Consider the following 18,771-nt stretch of genomic DNA (forward strand, 5'->3'; position numbering starts at 1 on the left):
CTTTTCCTTTCCCCATTCACTTTTATTGTCTGTGTAGAAATGTGGAGTTTTGTGCCTTGTCCACGTGGGATTTACGCAGCAGTTTATTAGACTCACACTTTGAGATGACTTTATAGGTTTGCAGCTCAAGTTCTCTTTGGAGCACTTAAGTGCCAAGACTCTAGAGCCATACAAACTAGTAAATAAATCATTCCCAGTTCTCATTAATCCTAACCATTGTAAATTAAAAGACAACTGGGCAGGTGGCCTAGAAATGGGGAATTTGAACTTTGCCTAACATTTTCTTTAGTTCTGGCCAATCATTAATGATTCCAAATTTCACTTTCTTTGCCTATAGAAAAGAAAAATAAAACTCACTCACCTCAAAGATAGAAATCTAATGCGGACTAGGATGGGGACAGCTAAGTAGCACAATAAATAGGGACTTGGAATCAGGAAGACTCATCTTCTTGAGTTCAAATATGCCCTCAGACACTTACTAGCTGTTTGACCCTGGGCAAGTCACTTGACCCTATTTGCTTCTGTTTCCTCATCTGTAAAATGAATTAAAAAAGGAAATTGCAAATCCCTTCATTATCATTGCCAAGAGAACCTTACAATTTCCCTCCTCTCACAATGATTAACCTTTGACTTTTCACAGGATCATAGATTCAGTCACGAGAATTTTTCCAACTCTTGCTGTTTTCATTGGTGGTTCCCCATTTCTAAAATGCCTTCCTTCCTCATCTTTGTCATCTGGTTTCCTTTAAGTCCCAGCTAAAATGCTAGCCTTTTCTGGTCCTCCTTAACTCTAGTACCTTCTCTCTGGTGACTATTTCCATTTGATCCTATATGTGGTTTATTTGTACATAATTGTTTACATGTTTACACCTTGACTGTCCCATTAGACTATGAGTTCCTTGAGAACAAGGAAGCTAAGTGATACAGTGGGGAGAGTGCCAGGCTGGGAGTCATGAAGACTCATTTTCCCGAGTTCAAATCTGTCCTCTAATACTAACTTGTGCAACTTGAGCCAAGTCATTTCACCCTGTTTGCCTCAGTTTCCTCATTTGTAAAATGAAAGCACTAGATTTCATTATTCTTCTATAAGAAAAGATCAGCAGGATGATTTCAGAGAGGCCTGGAGAGACTTACAGGAACTAATGTTAAATGAAATGAGCAAAACCAGGAGATCATTGTACATGGCAACAACAAGATGATACGATGATCAGATATGGACATGGCTCTTTTCAACAATGAGATGATTCAGGCCTGTCCCAATAGTCTTGTGAGAAAGAGAGCCATCTGCTCCCAGAGAGAGGACTATGGGAACTGACTGTGGATCATAATATGGTATTTTCCCTCTTTTTGCTGTTGTTTGCTTGCATTTTGTTTTCTGATTTTTTCCTTTTTGATCTGATTTTTCTTGTACAGCATGATAAATGTGGAAATATGTATATGTTTAACATATATTGGATTATTTACCATCTGGGGGAGGCAGGGAGGGGAATGGAGGGAAAAATTTTGGAACACAAATTTTTGCATGGGTGAATGTTGAAAATTATGCATATGTTTTGAAAATAAAAAGCTTTAATAAAAAAAAATAAGGGATTCATGGACTTCACCAGACAACCAAAGATCTCCAGCTTTGGAGAGCCAATTATGATATTTTCAGTGCGAGCATTTCTACCTCTGAAATCAGCAAAAGCTACAAATCAGGACTTGATTTATTGTTGTATTGATTATTCATTCCAGTAAATGATAGATAAAATGTTAATAATTCAGATTAAATTTGAAAGTGCGACTTACAATATATACATATATATGTATGTATTTTTTTTCTTCTTCTGAAGAACTGTTTGTTAAACATTTGTGAGCATATCACTGGACATCCATGATATAAAAAGAGTTAAGAACCCCTGGAATAGAGTCTTTACCAAAAGAAGAAAATAATCAGGGGACTGAAATCTTATATTTGGAATTAGAGTAGGCAAGAAACAGATGGTGGGACAGAGAGAAATCTCTCTAGTGATATCATCAGGGAAAGTGAGGGATTGTGATAATGACAGATTTGGAAAACAGGCGTTAGGCTGTGGGACAGCTAGATAGTGCAGTAGACAGAGTACTGGACCTGGAATCAGGAAAACCTGAGTTCAAATTTGACCTTAGACTTACTAGCTCTGTGACTCTGGGCAAGTTACTTAATCCTGTTTGCCTTGGTTTCTTCATCTGTAAAATGAGCTGGAAAAAGAAATGGATAAACCCCTTCAGTAGATTTACAAAGAAAATCCCAAATGAGATCATGGAGAATTGGACATGACTGAAAAAAATGGTTGACAGAAAATGACATTGGGGTGAAATTTGACAAAGGTGTGAGGAAAGCACTTTGTAAATCGTAAAATGTAATATGAGCTTTTAGGAGAGAAGCTGATCTGCAGCCCAAAGCACTTCCAAAGTCAGTGCCACCTTTCCCTTCTGTAGAGAATACAGAACTTCACAAGCACTTTGGGGAAAAGATCCCAAAAGATATTTTTGGGGAAGGGAAAATGCAAAAAACCCCAGAGTTGGAAAGCCCATGACTCAGAAAATGGGATGAACAGAAATAGAACATGGCAGTGACTAATACCAGACTAGAAGGCTTAAGGCTTTTAAAAATCCCCAGCAGGGACTACTAACCAGAACTGATGCACAGACAAGGTCCCAGGGGTGTGGCTTATGATGATAATAACAGTCATAATTCCTTATCTCTATATGCTTTTTACTTCAGAAGATTGCAATTTCATCAGTATGGATGTTCCTTCCACCCAGGCAGGTTATAACCTCTCCACACCTTAGTAGACCTTTATGAGTTACTGTGGCCTAAAAAATATTATTATCCTGGTGGTCAACCATCTACTAAACGAGCTATTCTGAGCTATTCTGTATTAGGATGGTCGTCTGGGGATTAATATAGGATCAGGTCACTTACCCACCCTTGGTTTTTCTCATCTGTAAAATGGAGTTTAAAATCTATTGAGATCTCTCAGTCTTGGGAGTTATATTTATATAGGAGTAGTTGATCGTTTTTTGGCATCCTGATGAAAATCTATGGATTCTTTCTCTGTGAAGTCCAGGCTAGTTCCCTGGAGGCCTCAGGAACAGTTGGAGTCAGGATAAGCAAAAGTCCTTAGTCTTTAGGGAGAAAAATGAAAGGGATCAACAAAACTGCCACAAATTCTCCACCAACTTCCCTTCTCATTATCCTCCTCCAAAGTGACTCTGGCTTGTCTCACTCCACCCCCTAATCCCCCCTATGATTATCTGTATACACCAAAAGATTGAGCCAGCACAGAATAGTGAGAAGGGCCATTTTCCCAAACATATGCTAATAGAGTATTGTCCAATCTGTAATTAGTCTTAAAAGCTTGGTTGTCTGATTCCAGTGCACCTATTCAGAGTTTCAGCCCTTTAAACTTCTCAAAAATAATATTTCAAATAGTTGAAGGAAAAGGTTCATTTCAGTTAGAAATTAGTGAAAAAACTATTTTTTAAAACCATTCATCCAAGTTTAGGGACACCCTACAATCAATCCAGAGATAAGGGCTTTTAAGTATAAATACAAATATTTAGGTATAGACTTAAAAAAATAGATCAACAAATATTTATTAAATATTTACTATGTGCCTGCTAGGTGGCTCAGGAGAAAGAGTACCAGTTCTGGAATCAGGAGACTCCTTTTCCTGAGTTCAAATCTTGCAGCAGACATTTACTTACTGTGTGATCCTGGGCAAGTCACTTACCCCTATTTACCTAATTTTCCTCATCTATAAAAATAAGATGAAGAAGGAAATGGCACTCCAGTATCTTTGTCAAGAAAACCTGAAATGTAGCTTCAAAAAGTTGGACACAATATATCTCTTTTAAATTTATTAATAATGAGAACAATCATTTGCGTAGCACTTTTGCTAAGCACATTACAAATATTACATTATTACAACTTTAGGAAGAGGTGATATTATCTCTCCACTTTATAGATGAGGAAACTGAGGCAAACAGAATTAAATTGCTTGCTTAAGGTCATAGAATAAGTGTTTTGGATCATATATGAATTTGTCTTCCTGACTCCAGGCTAAATAATCTATTGTGTCACCTATCTGCATATTACGCCATTTTATTATTTCCCCGTGAGGTAGGCAGGGCAGGCTGTATTGATCATCTCTTTTTGGCAGGTGAGACAAGGGAGGGTAATCATGTCAGATCACGGACTAGAACTCAGACCTCTTGACTACGAGTCTATCTATAGCAGCATCACCAAAAAAGAAACGAACCCCTCAAGCTTGGTTAGTGGTGGGCCCTCCCAGACCGGACGCTTCTTAGGTTAGCAGGATGACTGAGGCCTCCAGGGGCTGACAGCCCCTGACAGTACTGAGCCGAGGAGGCTGCGGTCAGGCGGGTGGGAGCCCTTTAATGAACTCCGACAATACCGGACATACAGCGTGAAGATTAAATGTTTACAATGCTTTGTGTTCAGTTAAAGTCGGCTTCTTGGAAAGAAGCCAGTATGGATACACTACATAGTCCATAGTCCTCGAAATCCCATTTCCCAAGGGGCGGACCTCCGTCTCAGCAACCCCGGCCCACGGGCACGGCGTAGGTTTTTAGAAACGCTCACCGACTCCAGGAGGGTTATATTGAATTTGGGAAGGGAAAGGCAGCTAGGGAAGAAGCAGCGGGTCTTGGGGGGGAAAAGAGGGCGCGTCCCATAAGCGGGAGGGGGTGTGGCTCCGAGGAAGCGGGACCAATGGAGGCTAAGGGGGCGCGGCGGGGGGAAGGGGGGCGGGGGCGGGGGTGGCGGGGGGTGGGGAGGCGGGGAGCTTCAGCTCTCGCCGCGGCGGTGGTGGTGGCAGTGGTTGCGAACAAAGAGCAGGCGGTGGGGAGGAGAGGATCGGCGAGGAGCGCAGCGGAGTGCGGCGCAGCACGTCGGGGGCGCTCAGGCTGCTGGCTCGTTTGCAGACCGCGATGCGGGAAGCGGGCAGAATGCCGGCCGGGCAGCGGGGGACCCTGGCCCCCTAACCCTCCCCTCATCAGCCCTCCTGCCCGGGAGCTCCGAGACAAGTAGAAGCCGGATGGCAGCCGGGGCCCCACGCGGCTGAGCCTAGAGCCAGGGCCGGGGAGCCAGGGGAGGCGGAGGAAGAGGAGGGAGGGAGGGAGAGGCGGCCAGGAGGCAGGCGTCTCCCCCCACTTTTTTTCCACCCCCACCCCCAGCCGTCCACCCCCCACCCCTCGGAATCCCCCGCGGACAGCCGGGCCCATGGCCGGGGTCAGCTACTCCGCGCCCTGGTGGGTGAATCTCTTGCACCGGCTGCCCCATTTCAACCTGCAGTGGGAGACGACGAGCAGCCAGTTCCGGCCCGAGGACACGGAATACCAGCAGGTGAGTGTCACCTCCCCCATCCCCCACGGGTGTCTGTGTTCGTGCGGGGGTGATTGGGCAGCCTCCCCAATGCTCCTGCGCTCCGCCTCCAGCGGCACCCACGGTGGGGTGGGGAGGCTAGAACTGACTAAGGACTGCGGAGAACTCTTCCATTTTAGACACTTTGGTTTGGGAAGAATATTGCAATCTGGGTTCCTCTTAGCCAGAGTGGGGCCTTTCCAGAGAATACGGTGGTTGGGTATTGATGAGGAAGGGGGTATAGAATCTGACTTGGTAAACACGGGACAGAAAAATCCCCCACGTCCAGTTTTAGGGATCATAGTTTAATGCAAAGCTTGAGGGTAACTTAGGAAGATGAAAATATGCCCCATTCTATTTCATTTCTTCCTCCATACCTCTCATCTCTTCCTTTACAGTCCACCTCCGCTGATCTCCCCCCTCCCGCCTCCCATCATAGGAACGGACTCCCTGTGGAGGGCTTGAAAAGGGGCTAGCTCCTAGCTCTTTCATACCTCTGAGCCTTTCCCTTCAAATCCGCCCCTCCTAACCCCCGGCTTTGGACTCCATCAGGTGGATTACCTTTTTCCACCCTCCCCATCTCAAGGTAGCAGGACTCCTGGACATGGTCCCCTTCTTGTGGTTCTGGAGGTTTTGTTTTCCTCCCTGAGACTGTGGTGAGGACAGCTTCTAAACAGTGTAAACAAAGTGCCCTGGCAAAAGAGAAAGGTGGAAGGTAATAATAGTTAAATCTGTGTGAGAACCTGGTCTCTGCAGAACAGTCTATGTCTCTTGGCCTGGTGTTAACACTGACCAGCTGTCTCCTTGAAACCACATTATGGTGCCTGGGGCCCTGTCTCTTCTCAGGGCTTGGAAGGAGCTGCAGTGATTTGTGTTGGCTTATTGAGCTGTGTTCCTTCCTTGGTTGATCACCATTTTTGCCTTCTTGGGTACTTTCTACACAAGATGCAGAAGTGTTTGCACAGATTAACCATGGACCTGGTCGGGACTCTAAACTGATGGTGAATTCCATTTTAATCTCTGTGGGCATCAGAACAAAGTCACCCTAAAATGCCTCCCCTTTGGACCTGAGGCTTGACTAGTCTTGCACCCAAGACAAACCTTGAGTTTATCATTGACCCAATCCCAGAAGCTCAAATGACTTTTCAATTGCAAAGCCAACTTTTTTCCCCTTGCAAGAAGTGGCCAATGGGGAGTGGTGGTTGGGATTTTTTTCTTGAAGACAGTTGTGTTCACATTTGTTCGTGGTGTCCAATTTCAGTAGCTCTGGGAGGTTAAGGCTATTCTGGATTTTATCAGTTATTTCTTGTAGGAGTCACCATCTCCTCTGGGTCTTATGGTTATTGGTTGGATAGTATGGTTTCCTGGAACATAATAGATGCTTAATAAGTGTTGATTGATTGATTATATCATTCTTAATGGGATTGTTGATCAGTTTCATGGGACTGTTTTGGAGGGAGAAGTCTAAAAAGTAAGCTGGACATCCTTCTTGCCCTGGGTGGTGACACCTGTCAATTGCTGTTCTGTCTTCTTCTGTCTTCCCTGGCCAGAATTCAGGCATCTATGCGGGAGTGACTGACTGGCATCCATCCAGAAGGCAGACTTGCCTTGTGTACTCACAATGGTCATACCACTTGAGGGCTGTGTGTGGTTTGTGGTTAGTCAAGAAAGTTGGCACTAGTGCTGATAAACTTAGGGCACAGCCAGACTCCCTTGTTTCAAGGAGCTTTGTGTATAGCCCTCTCATAGGAATTCCTGTTTTCCGTTGTTCTGGTCTCTCGACTAGATTTGAGAAACATTGCCATTCCTTATTTACTTCCCATCCTCTTTGCAAATGATGACATTCTTTCTTGCCTTTTCCCTTATAAAAATTATTTTTGCTTTTATAGGTAGCTTTTGTTTTTATATCATCTTCACTTCTGAATATATTTCTCCTATTTCCTTTCCCCATAAGCCAATTCAACAAAACTAATAAACACATTAATTGTTTGATGGTATGTACAATATTCCCCACCCATATGCACCTACCTCTGCTAAGGAAGGAGGAAAGTATATATTTTTTTCCTGGGTTCTGCTTCTTTTAAATGCATGGGATCATGGAGTTAAATCAGAAAGAAACTTTAGAGATGATCTAATTCAACCTCCTGGATTTTCAGATAAGAAAACAGATGTCTGTGCTAATGAGTTGCACAGCAGACTTTGAATCCTGGTCTTCTGACTGCCAACCATGTTGAATGTTGAAATGTGAATGAAGAACTGGGCCTGGAATCAGGAAGATCTAAGTTCAAATGTTGCCTCAGATATCAACTAGCTGGTGATTCTACCCAAGTCACTTAACCTCTCTCTGCCTCAATTATGAAATGGACATTATAATAACACCAACATAATAACTCCTGTTGGTGTTTTGAGGATTAAATGAGATAATATTTGTAAAACACTTAGCATAGTGCCTGACACATAATAGGTGCTCAATAAATGCATGTTTCCTTCCTTTCCCTCCCTTTGATCTCTGTCTCTGTCCTAAATCATAGCCTTACAGAAACACAGAATGCTAGAATTTGAAGGGCTCCTAGAGATCATTTAGTTGGGATCCCCTCATTAAATAAGAGGAGTATACTGAGGCCTCGAAGTTCCAAGACAGAGGCTCTCCTTTGGTGAGATATTAGGGCGCATTTGTTAATTTCTTATTTTAATACTGGCAACTTTAAGGATCTGGGCTCTGCTTTGTGTGGATTGGAGGTGATTTCTTATTTAGAGTGAGTAGGGAGCTGGTACCAAAAAATGAATGTGTGCAGGGTTTAGAGAGAAGCTGGACTGTCCGCTCAGAGCCATCAAAGATTCCTCCATTTGACACTGGACCAGCCAATAGCTGAACTCCAGTAAAACAGTCATAAACAAAAGAAGGAAGGAGGTTATTTAAATTTAGTCATGCTAGCATGGCAAGGAAAATGATTCCTTTGCTTTTGGGGAGCTGAAGGCTTGACTGTTCAGTTTGTCCAAATCTGGGAGTCCGACTATTCTGAGAAAATGGGCATACGAGGTTTGGGATGAGTCAAGAGGCCTGGGGGGGGGGGGTGTTCATACCTTGGAGTTTCTGCAAAATTGAGGAGAAGGCTTCTGCAATGAGGCTGTGCTGATGCACATCAGGCCTGTGGCAAATGTCCCGTGGAATAAGCTGTCTTCAATCTGGTATCCTCTCATGTCAAAAGGGGGCATTACAAGTAATGGTCTTCAGTGCTTTGCTGGGGTATGTGAGCCTCCCTTAGGGAGGGAGTTGCATCCTTTGTTGCTTGTGATTTATGGGTGCTTTTCTTAGGAGGAGGCCTGATTAGTATCTCCTCTGCCTGGAGACAGCTGGTTGGGGTTGTGTACCCACTCAGTCCGCTGGGGGCAGCTGCCTTTGTCTGAAGTGTCCAGGAGAGAAAGCTACTCATGATGGCAGCTGCATTCTAGCAGAGGTCCTGGGGGGTGGTCGTCAGAGGCGGTGGTGGGTGGGCTGAAAGCTCTGAATATGTGGCTTGATTTGTCATTGGGTCCTCCTTGACGGACTCTCTGTGTGTATGTATAGGAGTATGTAGGTATGCATTCATGGTACATGTGTATCCAGCTACTTTAAGGTCCAATGCTCTCTGAAGAGGAATCAACTTTAGGGACACAGGGGTTGTTAGATATCCTTCATCTTAGGTTTCTCCTGGGGGCTCACTGCTCCCTGATTTTTGCACAATCCTGCATTGTCCTTTGGTCCAAACTCGGTCTTTTTTGCAGGAGATTATGGGTACAAGCTCAGGGGGAGGAAGTTGTGAGCTATGCCCCAGTAACCACTCTAGATGATGAAGTCAGAGTGGATATCTGTAGTAGCTACACTGATGATGGATCACAAACTCTAGGCCATACTCACCCCTGGGAATATTTGTGTGGGTCCTGATACTGCCCTTTGGAGCTCCAGAAAAGTACTTTCTGGTCCTGGATGAATTCTTCCAGAAAAAAGGGAGTTGTATCTGGAGATGGGAATGGACTTCATCTGAGTCATACTGCAGTGCTCAGCTAAGAGTTCTTATTGTTTGGGGAGAGATAAGCCCGAGTGAGGGGGAGGGAATGGGGAAGCCAGCCGGTGGAGGAAGCTTATCCTTTCTATTTTTTCCTTTCTCTGTGCTTCCCTTTTTCCTAGGGGTAGGGACACGCTGAACAATTGGGTTAGAGGCTGTCAAGGCTTTCCCTCCAAGCCTTGATTGGTCTCTTTCTGGGAGCTGATCTGCACAAAAATCTTAAGAAACATGTTTAAAATCAATCAGCAAGTATTTATTAAGGATCTCCTAAATTCCATCATTTTGTAAGGCACTGGGGCTGCAAAGATAAAATAAATCTTCCTCACCTTCATCTTTGCATTTTTTAAACTTTCTTTCAAAACTGTTCAAATCCTATCTTCTGCAAGTCTTTCCTGTACCTCTCTATTACAAGAGTCTTTCCTCTGGGATTACCTTTCAGTTGTAGTTATTCAGTCATTTAAGTTGTATCTTGTGACCCCATCTGGGGTTTTCTTGGCAAAAATGCTGGAATGGTTTGCCATTTCATTCTCTAGTTCATTTTACAGTCGACTGAAGTGACTTGCCCAGGATCACACAGCTACTAAACGTTTGAGGCTAAATTTGAACTCAGACTCTTCTATCCACTAAGCTACTTATTTTCCCTCTCGTTTACATTGTATATATCTAGTTGTTCACAGTCCCCATTAGATTGTTTTTCTTGAGGAGGAGGACTATGGTTTTTTTTTCCCCTTTTCTTTGCATCTTTGTTATACAAATAAGCTTTAAGAAATGCTTTTTTTTTTTTTTTTTGGTTATATTTCTATTTGTTTTTTTCCGCAGTTACATTTAAAATAATTTTTTACATTTGTTTTTAAAACTTTGCGTTCCAGATTCTCTCCTTTAGTACATAAGAAATGCTTTTTTGATTGATAAAACATGGCTGAAATCCTGACTTGTAACTCAGTGGTGTAAATCAGAGACTTCTTCTAAGAGACATATGAATCAGGGATCATTAGTCTTAGCTGATGCTGCTGAGATACCTCTGTGGTTCCTTGTGCAGCTTTAGTGTATCTAGAACTCTGTGTGTTCCATACTTTTAAAATTGTTGTTTTCAAAGAGAACCAATGACCTCAGAAGACTGCTGTCTTGACTTGCAAGTGAATTGGATTTAATTGAGGCAGGGCTGTTCAAAGTCATCAGCCCCACTCTTTTCTCTAGAGTTATTCTAGTCCAGTGGCAAGATACAGATCAGGAGCCCTGCAGATGGCCTGGATGCAATGGGAGATGATCTTTTTTTTCACCTTTTACATTACCAATCAGGAAAACAAAGTCTGAGGATTCTCCTGGTCTAGATAAATTGCACCTATGGCTTAGAAGCAGTGGTCAGGGATGTCTTCTCGGTGGTCATGTTTTGGTTATCAGGGAACAGCAATGGAAGATTTTGCTCTGAGTATCTTTTCACTTATCTCATGAAGCAGCCATGCTCATTCCTGTCTTTATGCTATTTTACTTTTTAGGTCTTGCCACCTTTGATGGCCTTTTCTACCTTTTCAAATTAATACTTCTCCTGGTTTTGTCCTACCTTCTCCATGAAGCCTTTCTTGGTAACTTCAGTCTTTATTCATCTTTTTTTCTGAACTCCTTTGGAACTATTTTTAGTGCTTAATACAGAATTACTTTATCTTTATGAATTTCAGTTTCCTCAGCTGCAAAATGAGGAAAATACTACACACACACACACACACACACACACACACACACATCCCTTGGAGGGCCTGTAAGCCTCAAATGAAGAAATGTACATAAAGTGCTTTGTGAACTTTAAAGTTTTTTATAAAAACCAATTATTTGGATTCAAAGTCTAGTGTTTTTACCTTAGGACTGAACACCAGGGAGCTGCCCAGTCTATCCTCTTTGGCTAATGGATTTGGATGGACAGCCAGCCGTTGATTTGGTCTTCTTAGCAATGAGTCCTTTGGGCCAGGAGTTGTACGGATTAGACTCTAGAGCTAAGGCTTACCCTTCCAAAGCCATGCATCTTCTGTTGTCTCTACTGTACTGGCTCTCACCAAGTCCCATAGGCTTGGCACCTCTCTCCTGCATATTGGAAGCATGTGTGCCCGTGCACGTCCGGGATGACGTGTTCTTGTCCTGCTCCCAGCTGGCTCAGAGTCACGATGTAGTTTTGGCTTTTACAGGGTTTGAGTTGTATGCTTTGTTTCCTACCAGATCTGGTTCTGTTTCTAGGCTCTTTTCAAAGCAATGATCTGTTCTTGGGGATGGGGGTGGGGTGGGGTCTTTGGATGGAGAGAGTCTCTTTATAAGCAATAGAACTGAGAGCTATGGGAATACTATCTAATGGCCAACATCTGAGGGCTTACTTTATAGATGATGATGATGTCATTTTGTGTATGGCATTCAAATCTGTTCAATGTGTGTTCTCATATTATCTCAGATTTTATCCTCTCAATTACTGTGAAATGCATAGAGAAGGGCGTGGTATCCCGGATTTACTAATCTGAACATTGAAGAGAAGAAAGATTGAACATCTCATTTTAGTCACATAACTATTTAATGACAGAGTTGAGACCAGAACATCTCTTTTCATTTTTCCCCTTCAGAATTCTCATAAAGGGAGGCTGGCGAAGAGAATCAATGTTGGTTTCTCCCTTCTGCCTATGGATTTTAATAGCTGTTAACATCTGTATACTTCTGATGACCTCTGGACTTATCCCAGAAAGAGTCTGTGGAGATTTCCAAGTTTTATCCTGATTCAGTCAGTAATGCCAGTTAGACCTAGATAAATGGTAGTTCCTCTGTTATGGGTTGGGGGGGGGGGGGGGGTGAGAGCAGTTTTGTGTTAAGCAGCTTTGTTTAGGGGTGGTGTAAAAAAGGGAGGTGGTAGCTCCTGTTGGGAACTATGAGGGTTTCTTGTTTGTTATTGGTCAGTCATTCAGGCATGTCTTTGTGACCCCATGGACTATATCATGCTGTACTGGCCATGTTTTTGTTTTGTTTTTTGCCGTAGGGGAGGGTGAGAGGGGTTGGCTTGGAGAAAAGGTGCAAAGATACTGAGGTGGTTTGCCATTTTGCCTTCTCCCAGTAGAATAAAGCAAACAGGTTAAGTAACTTGCCCAGCATCACACAATTAGTAAGTGTCTAAGGCTACATTTGAACTCAGGTCTTCCTGATACCGCTCTATCCACTGAACCACCTGGCTGCCTTGTGGGTTTCTTCAGAGTCTGCTTAACTCTTGCTGTGAAGACTGACGTGTCAAAAAGGAGAAACACAAATCAGAATGTATTGTTAGGATCATAAAGTGAGAGGAAGTCTTGTATTTTGTGTTCAATAAATACTGAAGGATTTTCTACTTTTTATCATCTCCTCTGGTGCCTAGGACACTGTTGCACATAAGTGCTTAATAAATAAATGTCAAATGCAAAAAGAGACACCTTGTTACTCAGAGAAGAAAGATTTTGGATTTGGGAAAGAAAGATGTAGGAATGCTGCTTTATTATGTATATTCCTTATATGACCCTGGGGAACCCACAGTTTTTTCATTTGGAAGAGGATATCGGATTAAATTCTCTCTATATATAGTCCTTTGCAATTCTAAGTCCTTATGAGGACTGGGTTGAATGAATGAAGGGTATATTAGAAGAGCCAGACTTCATTGAGAGCAGTGGATAGAACATGAAGGCAGGAAGACCTGAGTTTAAATCCAGCCTCAGATATTTCCTAGCTGTGTGACTCTGGGCAAGTCATTTTACTCGGTTTGCCTCAATTTCCTCATATATAAAATGAGCTGGAGAAGAAAATGGCAAACCACTCTAGTACCTTTGCCATGGAAACCACAAATAGGGGTTACAGAGAGTTGGCTATAACTGAAAATGATTAAATAACAATAAATATTTCAACCTCTACTTGTTATCCTCTGATGGACTGTTTGCTAGTGAGTTTAATAGGAGGAAGGATGAGGAATGGGCTAGATAGAGACTTTTAAATGTATATTTTCTGAGACCATTCAGCTTCTTAGGTAGATAGCTCCAGGGAATTGTTATGGTGGTTTAAAACCAGAATGAGAAAAAAAATAACAAGTATCTAATCAACCCCTGGACTTCCCCCTGGATCTTGTTATTTCTCAACTGAACCCCTTCATTCCCCTGGAGCCAGTCACCCTTATCCATACCCCAGCTGTTAGTGAGAGAAGCAGGGAATCTGAGGGAATAGATGGAAAATAGTGTATGTGATCTCAGCCTTCCCTGGGGAGGATAAGTCACTCTGTGTGGACATCCTTTTCTCTGTCCCTTAACATTTTGATGGAGGTCAAATGTCTGTTGAAATGAATGAAATAACCTTGAGAAGGGAGGGGATATTGGCTGTGGGAAGGTAAATACATAGACTGAAGTTGGGGGAGAAGATTGGTTTGTTTTTTTAATATTAGCTGTCCAAGTCAATTCCTTTTTCTCCTTCACTCCCTCCACCCCTCCAGCCATCTGGAACTGCTCCCAAAGTCCAGAGCCCAGAACAATTGCCTTGGTTTACTATACCATAGGGATGAGTTTGTGTGTGTTTTAACAATTTAGGCAGATGTCAGAATAAAGTAAAGTAAAACCTTTCACCTCACCTGCTGTAGGATTTAATAGTCAGCTTTCCTCCTGGCTTTTGGAATTCACCCTCCTGCAAGCAGTCATGGCCCTGCTTGTGACAGGTGTTGGAAGAAAGCAGACATACTCACAAATATGTCAGGAAGTTCCTCATTTGAACCCACAACCCATCTTTGAAAGGAGGGATTGATCCAAAGCTTGGAAGCTGGGTCATTTCCAGTCCTGCTATCATCAAATATCATCAAATCTTTTTGCCTTTCAAGAGGGTAGGTAGAACCTGGCGGCCTTTATTTTAACTGTCATAGCTATCTATTCTATATAGAAGAAAATCATGGGTAAATATTCTGTTTATTAAAATGCTGTCCCTCTCCAGCTCAGAAACCTTCAATGTCTCCCCATCACTTACAGTCTTCATCCTAAGGTCCTAAAACCTTCAAATTTAGATTCTTCTTTAGATGCAATTATATCTCTCACTGTTCCCCTAAAGTAACACTCTGCTCTAATCAGGCTTATCTCTTCACTTCCTGCTCATTCTCATCTTTACTTTGGTTCATCTGTCAGTCAATAAACATTTATTAAGTACCTGCACATTCCAAAACTGTGCTTATGACTGAGGATACCAAAAACAAACAAACAACAACAACAAAAACCCAAAACAAAAAGACCAAAACAGTCTCAGCTATCCATGTGCACACAATCTAATATTCCCTGCCTAGAGTCTTTACTTATATTAAAGCCCAATTGAGGCTGCCTCCTCCTTCATGAATCATTCCCTGACTACTGTTGCCAATATTTAGCACAATCCAAATTCAAAAACATTTAATCAACTCTTATTAAATTCAAGGAACTGTAGCAGTTCAGGGTCCCTATTTTTAAGATGTATATGGGATAAGAAGGTAGAGGGAAAGACAGATCCACAAATCATTATAATACAAGACAAAAGGTTAGGAGAAATTTGAGGAAGGGAACATCACTTTCAATTAGTAGTCAGAGAAAGTGTCATGGAAGAGGTAGTATCTGAGATTATCTTGAAGGAAGGAAGATATTCAGTAGATTGAGATGGGAGGAGGCTATTCAAGAAGAAGTTACAATGAGCTAAACTTTAGATGGGAGTGAACTGGATGAGAAAGGTGGTTGGGGGTAGCGATAATGTCATTATTTGTCTAGGGTATAGATTGCATAAATGGGAAAAGTGAAAGATGAGATTAAAAAGGTAGGTTGGGGGCAGCTAGGTAGCGCAGTGGGTAAAGGATCAACCCTGAAGTCAGGAGGACATGAGTTCAAATCTGGTCTCAGACACTCAACACTTCCTACCTGTGTAACCCTGAGCAAGTCACTTTACCCTAATTGCCTCAGCAAAAAAATAAAAATAAAAAAATAAGGTAGGTTGGAACCAATCTGTGGAGAGTTTTGAGTTGTAGAGATTGGTTTTTGAACTCTGTCTTCTATAAACTAGCATTCTGTAGCATTTTCCTGTTGTTTGCTCTCTGGTGTGTTAGGTTTGTTTTTCTACTAAGATAGTAAGCTTCTTAAAGCCAAAAATTTGTATCTTGTATTTGAACCACCCCTGGCACCTGTTGTGATCTGTTTCTTCTGAAGAAACCTGTTGAATTGTTTGGAAAGGAGATGGACAAGCAGAAGAATGAAGTGAGATGAATTCTCAACGAAGAAGACCTCTTCTAGGTAGCTGGATAATTTTGAGATGTCATGAAGAGAAGCAGTAGAGAAACCTGCCTCATTCTTTTTTACTTCAGGCATTGGGACTAAAGGATGCTGTTCTTGCTTTCATTATCCCTTGTGGGAAACTTAAAAATTTGTTGAGAAGAGAAGAGAATGTCCTGCAAAGCCAGAGTCTCATCCTGTGGAGGAAGAACCAATGGAAAATTGTAATCTTCAGCTCCTCTTTTTTAGGAAGCCTGGAAAGGAGAAAGCCAGAGAAGTTTGTGTCTGGGAATAATAGATAATCTGAAGCTGCTTCTCAGAAGTAATGATAAGGTGTGGTTTGGGGTTCTTGAGGGTTTTTGGAATGACTTGAAAGTAAGAGATGAGCTACTATCCTGCTCCTTGAGAGCTGTTTCCTGTAGATATTAGCCCAGTATTCACTTGGGTTATCAGAGGGCATGTGTTTGGGAGACTACACTATATTGTGAGTAGTTCCCTCCTATCATTGTGTACTTCTGCATCTCCCTCCACTCCTCTTTCCTGTTTGGATAAAAAAAAAAAAAACAACACCCTTTCACATACTTGTCTGGGACCAGGTTATTGCTTTAAAATGTGCATTTTGACCTGTTCATAATGAAGGAGGCAGATTACTGTTGGAGTTTGGGATGTATGTGTGTGTATTTGTGTGGTCTCCAAAGATCCTAATAGATCAAGAATACCATTTCTTTATTAGTCTTGACATAAGAAATCAAGAATAGCTATCTGTGTGGCTTTGTTCTCATGTTTGAAGTGTGAGTTTAAGGCACTTTGCATGGGAGTAGTGGAGGACCCCATTTTTGGAACCAGGGTTTATAGGCTGGAGATAAGGATTGGACCTATCATTTTCATATATTTATATGTATGTATATATATATATATATATATATATATATATATATATGTATGTGTACATGTATATATACATACACTTATTTGTATATACATACATATCCATACTATATATATATGTATCTATCTATCTATCTGAACTTGTGGATAAGGAGATTATCTTTACTAATATAATTTGACACCTTATTTGCAACTTATAGGCTTAGTGTTGTCTAAAGTATTTTAAATGGCTTGGACAGGATTACACAGTCACTATGTATTCAAAGAAGTTTGAAATGAACTCTAGGGCATAGCTCTCCACTAGATGCATGGACGATCTTGATGTACACTCCTCACTATAACCCTGACACTTGTCTTTTACTCTTAAGTTTCTTTTATTTGCACCAAGTGTGTGTCTCTCTGCAGAACACCTGTGTGACAGTTGGACCCTGAACTCCCATCCACCATAAAACTTTCCAAGAGGCAGATCTTGCCCTGCAATGCATTTTGACCTTCATTACTGAGGGCCAATGAAAAGGAGGGTAGGATACTAAGAAAGGGAAATTACTTAAACCTCACTGAAGAATAACTCTTTAGCTCTAGGCTTCATAGTTATAGAACTTAAGTGCAGAAAGAAACTCAACATTATCCAATCCACTTGCTTCCTTGTTTGAGGGTGTTCCTTGAGCACTGGTAAATTAATACTGCATTTAAAAAAAATTCCATATTCTCTTTTTCACCAGCAGAACACCTGTGAACTGTTCTTTTTCTTCTTCTTTTCTGTGGGGCATAAGTAGGTGGAAGCTGTTTTTCTGTTTCTTATTTCTTCCCCCACATTCTCGTCCACAAATTCACTTTCAGAAGTAGGGTGGAACAACCTTCCTGAGCAGGCTGAGGCACTCTTCACATTCAAGCCATTAGCCAGATTTTCCAGGGTGTCAGGCTATGTGTGTGTGTGTTTGGAGGTAGATGTGTGTGTGTACTCTGTGAAAGAGGGAAACATTTTTAAGTCAACAATTTATTTGTTTCTTTTTCCTTTCCTCTCCTCTCCTCTTCTCTCCTTTCCTCTGCTTTGCTTTGTTTTCCTTTCCTCTTTTCCCCTTCCTTTTCCTCTCCTCTTCTCTCCTTTCCTCTCTTTTGCTTTGCTTTCCTTTCCTGTCCTGTCCTGTCCTGACCCTCTCTTTTCCTTGTCCTGTCCTTTTCCCTGAGAAGCTAGCTAAGCTTTATGGTCCCAGGAGAAAAATTAGTCCCACATAGGGAGCTCATTCTCTCACCACTGCTAGCCTCCATTTCCTAGGTTCTATCAAAGTAGCTCATAAGGAACAAAGAGGTCCTGGGAAAAAAACCCGAGGAATTGATTTCCAAAACACAACTCTGGGGTCACCTATGTCATAGGCATCATGCATTCTTCTCCAGAAAGCCTCTTATTCGAGTTCTGGGCTCACTTACGGACCAGCAATTCTATGCAGAATTTTTTTTTTTTTAAAAGAGATTATAGGGAAAGAAATGTGGGAATGGGGAGGAGGAGAGAAATCTAGACATATTTTCTTGGAATCTTGGGCATTAGTTTCATAGAGTCATAAAACCTAAATAATGTGAGGGTTCTTTAGAAATTTTGTCCAACTCCGCAGAGCCCCTCAGTGAGTAAAAATGAGTGCAAAAATTTTCTAATGTAATTCTTTTTCTTTAGGAATTATCTCAAGATTTAGAAGCATTGTAAAACATCTTCTATGTGAGTGTATTAAAGTAATACTAGTGCTCCTGGGATGTAAAAGGGACCTTGGGCCATCAGGAACCTTTCATTCCACAGATGAGAAAACTGAATCATTGTTAATTGACCTGCCAAAGGTCACATAGCTAATAAGTGTCCTTGGTCAGATTTCTTTGCTAGGTCTTACCAACTTCATGTCCAATTGTTATGCCGTTTCTTCTCTTTAATTTGACATTACTACTAATATATTCCTTTCAACTAACACTAATAAATATAAGTATTTATACTTATTCAATGCAAAGTGAGAGATTGGAGCATTTTTTAAGATAAGGAGCCATACACCAATGAAATCACAGGTCTGGGTCAATGGATGAGATATGAGTTGCTAAAACTTGAAAGCAGTCTCTTTCCTCAAGAAGCTTGATTCACTGTTTGAGCACCCTACTTGTGATGATTCAAATCAGCTCCACTTGTGCAGTGATGAGAATC

General features: G+C 41.8%; 2 protein-coding genes across 3 annotated transcripts in view; both read left to right on the forward strand.

Moving 5' to 3' along the window:
* Positions 1 to 18,771, forward strand: part of IQCE (IQ motif containing E) — a 181,969-nt gene that overhangs the window by 135,985 nt on the left and 27,213 nt on the right. The gene's annotated exons all lie outside the window — the stretch shown is intronic.
* Positions 4,832 to 18,771, forward strand: part of TTYH3 (tweety family member 3) — a 177,651-nt gene continuing 163,711 nt past the window's right edge. For both annotated transcript variants that reach the window (XM_003761538.4, XM_031941168.1), the window contains exon 1: positions 4,832 to 5,392. In XM_003761538.4, the coding sequence (XP_003761586.1) occupies positions 5,270 to 5,392 (123 nt within the window). In that variant the 5' untranslated portion in view covers positions 4,832 to 5,269. The remainder of the gene's footprint in view (positions 5,393 to 18,771) is intronic.

The sequence above is a fragment of the Sarcophilus harrisii genome, chromosome 1 (genome assembly GCF_902635505.1).
Source record: "Sarcophilus harrisii chromosome 1, mSarHar1.11, whole genome shotgun sequence".
Taxonomy (NCBI): Eukaryota; Metazoa; Chordata; class Mammalia; order Dasyuromorphia; family Dasyuridae; genus Sarcophilus; species Sarcophilus harrisii.